This window comes from Bidens hawaiensis, unplaced genomic scaffold, assembly GCF_021521415.1.
Source record: "Bidens hawaiensis isolate Kalapana, Puna unplaced genomic scaffold, B.hawaiensis_p1.1 tig00022300_1, whole genome shotgun sequence".
Lineage (NCBI taxonomy): Eukaryota > Viridiplantae > Streptophyta > Magnoliopsida > Asterales > Asteraceae > Bidens > Bidens hawaiensis.
In genome coordinates, this window is record NW_027493462.1 from 13686 (window position 1) to 23039 (window position 9354).

Genomic DNA, 9354 nt, shown 5'->3' on the forward strand with positions numbered 1-9354 from the left:
ATATTTATTCAGGAAATAATGTGAGGGTTGGATAAAACACTCCGCCATCATTGGGGAATCTAAGCAGCAGCAATATCGATCATGCTACATCGGGTAGTGGAGGCAAATCAACAACAAACGGGTTGTTGACGGTCGACCTTTTCATCTCGTTGCATGAACTCGTTTGATGAGGAATTGAAGGTGATGGGTATTTGGAGTGTAAAAATGCATCTTAATATTACATGAAAACTACTAAATGATAGATTTTTCATACCAACAGTTTTAAAAGACCAATATCCAACTTATTTTGTATAGTAGTTTATGCACACCAAACAAAAGCGGAAATGACGGGTGGTAGCGAGTGAGGTTTAACCAATATGATTATTAGTGTAGAATCCTGATGATGCTGCTGCTGCTGCTGCTGCTATATTATAAGAAACTGGAATGGGAAAAGTGACACCTGTTGATCCCTGGCTTCTCATCATTTGCATGTGCCTTTGCCATGCCGAGTTGTTTGCTGCTGGTGAAGGATGGACACTTGTTGATCCATTCGCTTTTGCTACTTCCTGATGCAAGAAATTAAACTAAATTAGTTGGTTTTTGAGGTTCGTATGGCTCGGTTTCGGTTTGGAACTTGAAACCAGTTGCGTAAACCGTATCGGCAGTTTTTTTTTATCTTTTTAATTTCAACAAACAATTTACTTAAAAAGTTATAAATACTAGTTAAAACTGCCAAACATACCCGTTTTTATTGGTCTGGCTAACCCAGCCAACCCAATTGGTTTGTTTTGCCATTTGTCTAAATCATAACTGGCAGTTTTGCCTACAATTTTTGCTTAAAGTTTGAACCGAACTTTAAGCATCCCTATTCGTTGGCACAACAGGTGTAAAAAACAGTTTTTTTCCCAAACCGGTATGGGTTGGAACCAATTCTAGTTTAGGTCAACAAAGTCAAAACCAGTTTGAAGAAAGTCAAATATTGGGTTTGACTGATTTCAAACCATTAGTTACAACCCAGCTTCAATCCTACGGTGTGGGTTGGAACTGGTTTTGGTTCCGGAATCGGTTTTTTTGTACACCTCTAGCCAGCAGGTTACAAATCAGTTTTGGTTCATTACAGGTTCATTTCCACACTTGGTGGGTTTTATTCCATGCAAAATGTCAATGTACCGCGGTGTTTGAAAAATAGAAAGGTGATTCAGTTTTGATTCAACCGACTTTTGAAAGTAAAACGACGAACCAAATTGAAAAGGATTTTTTTTTAATGCTTGCAGCCTGTACCAGTCTCATGTACATGGATCATGGATCTCATAATCTGAGAATAATTACCTCAAAATTTGTTGAAAAACTAGAATACATGTTAGCCCACACGGGATAGCGATCAGATGCAACCGTTTGTCCACCAATACTACCTTGAGGCCGACCCTGAACCTTGAATTCACAAACAAGAAACAAGCTATAAGATCTAAACAAAGGTTTCAAGAAACTGCATCATGCTAAAACCAAACACCATCACATACCTTGACTGTTTTCTCTGAAGGTAATTCACAATTTCCAAAACAGATATTCACATCCTGAACATTATCTTTCCCCTTTCGACTCTCATTCGTGGAAGAAACTGAGAGGTTGAGATCAAGATTATCACCAATTGCTGCAAACATAAATTTGAGTTGGTGATTAACATAAAACAAAGACAAAACAACTTATAAACACAACTTATACCTTGATTCATGGCTCCCAAACTTTTATCCGCCCCATAAATGCTCGGCTCAAAGTTGGTCACAGCTTCTCTACCATTACATTTGATAGCAGCTTTGTCATAAGCCCTGAATTTAACAAAAACACAAATTGCAGATGCGGTTGGATGATGCCTGAAATGCCTTTTAAGTTTACACACATTTAAGTTTCAAGGATTTTGTAAACATAAATTTACAACAAGTCAACAACCTTGCAGCTTCTACTTCATTGTCGAATAATCCAAGATAAACATACCTGCAAACCAATCATTGTAACCTTGTAGATAAAAAACTGTCCCAATCACAATTATCATAGGTAAACAGTAAACTACAGCTACATCAACTAAGCATTTATTTCATCTATCAAAAATTCAAGATCATGAAACAGGTTTCTTACTTTTTCCCCAAAAGCTGACCCATACTCGCCTCCCATCTTCCACATTTATGAAGAGTCACACCTCGATATTTTGAAGTGCCTCTTGAGAATCCGGTGCTCTGCCTACGCAGTATATGAATGAATTCCTCTTTTGATAGATTCTTTGCCTGTTGCGGGACAATAACCGTGCATTGATCAAGAAGTTGTTGGTCAATCAGACACAAAGTATAATATATATCATGATATTCTCACCCCACCTGCGCCATATCTTCCTCATATTCTTTCACGTGAAAATTAATATCAGCATCGATTCCACGAAACTTGATTGCAGCCCGATCGTAAGCCCTGAATTACAACCGCTCATTAAGTCAAAACCACATTAGATGGCAGAATATGTTAAAGTTACAAAATAGTATCAGATAAAACTTAAAAGTCTAACCTAGCTGCAGCAAGAGCAGTATCAAATCCACCTGTAATCACTCAATGTTGTTAATAACTTAACATACTTAATATACTAAATATAGAACTGTATGTTTGAACAATAATGGAATATAATAAATACTTACCTAAATAAACTTGTTTCCCACAGTCCCTAAACAAAAAAACACAAAACTATTCAATCAATTGTCACTAAATAGAACAGCAATAGACACATTCAAAACATTGTCAATCTAATAGCAAACATTAATAAACGATGCATACGCATTAACGAATCGTACGGTACAGGTGAATAAGCAAATAATAATAATAACAAACAACAACAACAACAACAATAATAATAATAATAATAAGCTTTCTAATTATAATGTTTACCAGATATGTGATTCCCAGCGTCCAGTCCGACGATAAAACGTCACACCGCGATACTGCGAGCTTCGAGACCTTGGTCCACGTCGACTCTTCTTCGCCTGCTGCATCGGTGGCACCAGCACCTGCGCAGGCTCAGGAACCTTCAAATTCAACCACTGCGATCCAAACAAATTCGTCGCTAACGGAGAAACCGATACCGATCGAGAACCTAACTCTTCTAAATCAATCTCAACCGGAAAAAACTGGCGCGTAATTAAACCTAACTTCTCGATATTACTTGCAGCATACGACAACTCATCATCATCATCATCATAATAAGCAGCATTGTTAACAACACGATCAACATCGTTATCGACGGTTATCACGTCCGACGAAACTGACGTACCGGAATGACGATCTGCTACATCATCAACTGATAACACTGCTACATCGATATTAAGATCTAGCATCTTCAATATTCAATATTATTACGGTCAATATACGATTATTATGATCGAATTACAAGCCTGAGCTAAACCTACAGCTTGATTACAACATCTAAGCGATCAGTTATGAGCATTTCGGATTCGTGTATAGTTATGGTGCACATAGTGGAAGGTGTGAGTGTGTGAGAGAGAAGATAGAAAAACAGTTGAGATCTAATTACAATTACACAGAAGCAGATATTTCGGATACCGGAAATCTAACAAACTTTTTACACGCACAAACTGCACGTTTAAGTGTGTGTAACGATAACAGAGGGAAGTCAATGAGAGATTGGTATTGGTGGTTTTCGAATGAGAGGAAAATAATAATGATGGTGATATATATATAGGAAACGACACCGTTTTGGTTATTGTTGATGTTAATGTTAATGTTAATGTTAATGTTAACGTTAACAAAACAAACGCTTGCTTTGGAGTTTTCTTGCTTTTATGTTTATTTTTCTAGTGGTCGCAAATGTGTGTAAGGGAATATGTTACCTGATGGTAACCAAATTTGAAAGTGTTTTAATTAGATCATTTATATAATTTTTCTTTAAATCGGATTATTAAATCTTCAAATAATCTTATTGAATTTTTCGTCATAGATCTAGAAAGCAATGGAGGAAAACATGCTAGGGGTTGAGATTTGCAATATATGTAGTTATAGTTAAATCAAAAAAACGTTAATTATATTAAAAATAAGAAATAAAATTCATGTTACTACTTCACATCAACATAAAAAACTAGATCAAAAGATTTTCTCATTGAAAAAAATACAAAACATAATGAAAAAAACATGTTAGAACCTATATAACTTAATAAAATATAAAAGCTAAGTGATTTCATTTGACCACTTTTTAAATTTAAGTGGCCTAGTTAAAACATTTATGAAACTTGATTATACATTACAAAGTTACCCCGAGATAGATATAAAAACATAAATTTGTTATTTGTATTTTAGTGAAGGGACCCCTTTACTAAATGCATTTTGATGATTTTTTCACATAACACAATATAGGATCCGAATAAATAGAAAAAACACATAACTAATATTCTCATTATTTTATTACGAAAACATAACAAAACGAAGCAAAATATGAAAGAAGAAAGTTTTGATTCGGAGCTTTATTTGTGTTTTTAGTATTGTTGGACCTGAGATTTGAATCAACGCTTTAGAATTTGCTATCAAACTTGGACGATAGAATAATTTAGAGAATATGTATAGAAAGAGCCGGTTTGTTGTAAGTAATTTAATACATAATGGTATATATATATCCAAAAAAGAGTTTAGTTACTCTTCTAGTAATGTTCACCACGTATACACGTTTTATCGTTTTAGATTATATGCAGTTGTTTAACTACAAAATGAATAATGCACTGTCATGTCACTGCTACTTAGGCATCTGGGTTTTTACTAACATTTCCATAAAAAGCATGTAATGGCTTAACTAACACCCTAATTATTATTTAATCTATTTTTATATAAAATATGAAAAAAAATGATTTGATTGGTTAGAAATGAGTTGGCCCTGCGCCCCTATCCCTTGACGTTGTCACCTTTTTCCCAATGGGGCTACTTCCCTTGGTGCCCTATGTTGTAATAGGTTGACGGATGAGGTTGTTGCAAAAATGGTTGAGCTAGGCCAGCTGGCTAAGGGGGTGCCTCCGGCACACTTGCTCTTAGGTCTAGGCTGAACGCGTGGCCGCCATTAAAATTATCGATGTGAATATGTTTGGTTGGACAAAATAATTTGGATAGTTTCGCATAAAAGTTATAAGTACCCTTCCCTTTTTGATACCTTAGGATAAAATGAGGTTACATTAACCCATTAGTAGATAATTTAGGAACTTAGGGTAAAAATTTAGTGGTGTCGGCATAACCCTTAGTAAAAAATAACCATGTGTTATTTATATTATTTTTTAATTCTTACATATATTAAAATAACACTTAACAAAAGGACAAACAGAAAAAGGTATAATAAAGGAAATTACCAACAAACTGTTATAATATTAGCTCTAACTATAACAATATTATTAGTGTAATATGAGAAGTTGAAGATAACAAAACAAGAGGATAAGCAAATATATGATTCAGTAACTTTTTGATGGTGTCTTCTTAGATTACAAAGGTAGATATATATACAAAAAGGTAATACTATTTAGGGGACATGTTCATTAGTTGGGATTGAAAATTTGGCATCCATCACATGGATGTGTCTTACCGACACTTTCATAATACTTATGTGGAGTGTTCATGTGGCCAAGACTTTTGACAAATGTGAAAAGGTGTTATACAACTTGTAAAATCGTCGGTGGTTTCACAACACTCCCCCTTGGATGACACCTTTTCAAAACTTCGGGGTCTTGAAGTACTGCCTCATTAAAAACCCTGCTAAAGAAAAACCCAATGGGAAAAAGCTTTAGCTAAGGGAAAAAGAGTGCAGTAGATAGCTCCCCCTCAAGTTGTAGGTCGTTACATTGTTCGTACATGGCGCATGCCAATATCATGGACATGTTTTCTAAATGTTGCTGTGGGAAGTGCTTTTGTGAAAAGATCAGCTGAGTTGTTGCTGGATTGGACATATCTCATCTCAACCTGATTTTCTTTAATAAGGTCCCGAGTATACTCAAAGTATCTTGGTGGTATATGCTTTGTTCTGTCACTTTTGATATACCCTTCATTCATTTGCGAGACACAAGCTGAATTATCTTCATAGATAGGAGTTGGGATTCGATCTTTCTCTAGACCACAAGAAATCAATATGTGTCGTGACATAGATCTTAACCATACACATTCTCTTGAAGCTTCATGCAATGCAATGACTTCAGCATGATTTGAAGATGTTGCAATGAGTGTTTGTTTCTGAGAACGCCATGAAATCGCAGTTCCTCCATTCTTAAATACGTATCCAGTTTGAGATTTTGCTTTATGGGGATCAGAAAAATAACATGCATCTGCATAACCAACTAACCCTTCTTTTGAATCGTTAGGATAAAATAAACCTAAATCAACAGTTCCTTTTAAATACCGAAAAATATGTTTAATGCCATTCCAATGTCTTTTAGTAGGGGATGAACTGAATCTTGCCAATAAATTAACTGCAAAAGAAATGTCAGGTCTTGTACAGTTAGTAAGATACATAAGTGCTCCAATTGCACTGAGGTATGGTACTTCGGGACCAAGAATCTCTTCATTATCTTCGCAAGGACGAAATGGATCATTGTCAACATTGAGTGATCTAACAACCATCGGTGTGCTTAAAGGATTTGCTTTGTCCATATTGAAACGTTTTAAGAGTTTCTCAGTATAATTTGACTGATGCACAAGTATCCCATTATGCATATGCTCAATTTGTAAACCAAGACAATATTTGGTTTTTCCAAGATCTTTCATTTCGAATTCTTTCTTTAAAATAGCAATTGCTTCATTAATTTCTTTTTGTGTCCCAATTAAATTTAGATCATCAACATACACAGCTATGATCACATATCCTGATGTTGTCTTCTTGATGAAGACACATGGACAAATAAGATTATTTGTGTATCCTTTGCTTATCAAATAATCACTCAAACGATTGTACCACATCCTTCCAGATTGTTTCAGTCCATACAAGGATCTTTGTAATTTGATGGAATACATTTCCTTAGGCTTTGAGCTTATTGCTTCAGGGAGTTTAAATCCTTCGGGAATTTTCATATAGATGTCAATATCTAGTGATCCATACAAGTAAGGTGTGACAACATCCATAAGACGCATCTCTAACTTTTTAGATACTGCTAAGCTGATTAAATATCTAAACGTAATAGCATCCATAACAGGAGAATACGTTTCTTCATAGTCAATTCCTGACCTCTGAGAAAAACCTTGAGCTACAAGTCTTGCTTTATATCTTGTAACTTCATTTTTCTCATTTCGTTTTCTCACAAAAACCCATTTATATCCTACAGGTTTCATTGACTTTGGTGTAATGACAATAGGTCCAAAAACCTTTCGATTGTTTAGTGAGTTTAATTCAGCTTGCATAGCATCTTTCCATTTGTTCCAATCTTGTCGATTTTTACAATCATCTATAGATTTTGGTTCAGGGTCATCATTTTCTTCCATGATATCGCTTGCCACAGAATAAGAAAATATATCATCAATATTTTCCATTTCATCTCGATCCCACATTATATGTGATTGACCATAGTTGATTGACAATTATTTATTGGAATCATTTATTCCTTCATGAGGAAATGTTATATCATTTATTCTTTCCTGAGGGAAGGTTTTGTCAATCATTCCTTCCTTAGGATCAGTATCATTTTCAAAGCCCTTTCTTTTTTGAGGATTTTTATCCTTTGAACCGATTGGCCTTCCACGTTTTAAACGTTTTTGAGATTCATGAGTTGCATTATTATGGTTTTGCTTGCTTGGAATCTCAACTCGAGCTGGAGCATTAGCAGCTGGTATATGAGATTTAGTGACCCTGTTTATATCAGTAAATGCATCAGGTAACTGATTTGCAATTTCTTGTAGATGTATTATTTTTTGAACCTCTGTCTCACTTTGTTTTGATCTTGGGTCTAGGTGTAACAATGATGGCACACACCATGATATATCTCTTTCTTGCCTTTTCATTTCTCCCCCTAATGCCGGGAACATTGTCTCGTTAAAATGGCAATCAGCAAAACGTGCTGTAAATACATCACCTGTTAAAGGTTCAAGGTATCTTATGATGGAAGACGTTTCATATCCAACATATATTCCCAACCTTCTTTGGGGACCCATTTTTGTGCGTTGTGGCGGTGCAATAGGAACATACACAGCACACCCAAAAATTCTAAGATGAGAGATATTTGGCTCATTTCCAGAAACAAGTTGTGTGGGAGAGTATTTATGATTTGCACTTGGTCTCACACGAATTAATGATCCAGCATGCATAATTGCATGACCCCAAATAGAAACAGGGAGTTTTATCCTCATTATTAATGGTCTAGCTATTAGCTGTAGGCGTTTGATCAACGACTCGGCTAAGCCATTTTGTGTGTGTACATGAGCAACAGGGTGTTCTACAACAATCCCCACAGACATGCAATAATCATCAAAAGCATGTGATGTAAATTCTCCCGCATTATCAAGTCTTACTCTTTTAATGGTATAATCCGGAAAATGTGCACGTAATTTGATAATTTGAGCAAGAAATTTTGCAAAAGCAACATTACGAGTCGATAATAAAGAGATATTAGACCATCTGCTGGATGCGTCTATTAAGACCATGAAGTATCTAAATGGTCCACATGGTGGATGAATTGGTCCACATATGCCACCTTGAATTCTTTCAAGAAACATTGGTGTTTCTTTATCGACTTTTAATGGCGAAGGCCTTGTAATTAATTTTCCAAGAGAACAAGATGTACATTGAGGCATTTTATCTATTTTGTGGATCTTTTGACCTTTCAGTGGATGCCCATGTGTATTTTCAATTATCCTTTTCATCATTGTGGATCCTGGATGGCCTAATCTGTCATGCCATAAGTTTATGATACCAGAATCGCAACAATTTTCTTTGACTGCCATATGTGCTTGAGGCACATTTATATATGTATAATGCAAACCAGAATGGAGCATTGGCAATTTTTCCAATATTTGATCTTTGCTTATGATATGCAAATATTTTTCATTACTAACAGTCCTTGACTGAGTATCATATCCATTATGATATATGTTTCTGAAACTCAACAAATTTCTTGTTGATTTTGGGAAAAATAAAGCATTTTCTATTTTGAGCTTTGTACCATTTGGTAATGCTAAATTAGCTTTTCCCACTCCTTCTATCAAGTTTGTAGGACCTGATATTGTATTGATGATCCCTTTTGTTGGTTTCAGTTTATAAAAATATTTTTTAGATCTAAGTATAGTATGCGTGGCTCCACTATCCGCTATACATATATCTTCTTCATTTGTTTGATCTTGTGCTCCGGTGATTTTCATTTTAAATCTTGAAAA

General features: G+C 35.2%; 1 protein-coding gene across 1 annotated transcript; it reads right to left on the reverse strand.

The window, feature by feature from the left end:
• Positions 1 to 301: 301 nt before the first annotated feature.
• LOC143565188 (AP2-like ethylene-responsive transcription factor TOE3) lies at positions 302 to 3350 on the reverse strand. Its single transcript, XM_077052238.1, has 10 exons — positions 2905 to 3350; positions 2658 to 2683; positions 2531 to 2561; positions 2349 to 2436; positions 2113 to 2258; positions 1927 to 1971; positions 1702 to 1805; positions 1500 to 1630; positions 1309 to 1410; positions 302 to 545 (listed from the first exon to the last, which is right to left on the reverse strand). The coding sequence occupies exons 1-10, from the start codon at positions 3348 to 3350 to the stop codon at positions 348 to 350; spliced, it is 1317 nt and encodes a 438-aa protein (XP_076908353.1). The 3' UTR covers positions 302 to 347.
• Between the last annotated feature and the right edge of the window lie 6004 nt (positions 3351 to 9354).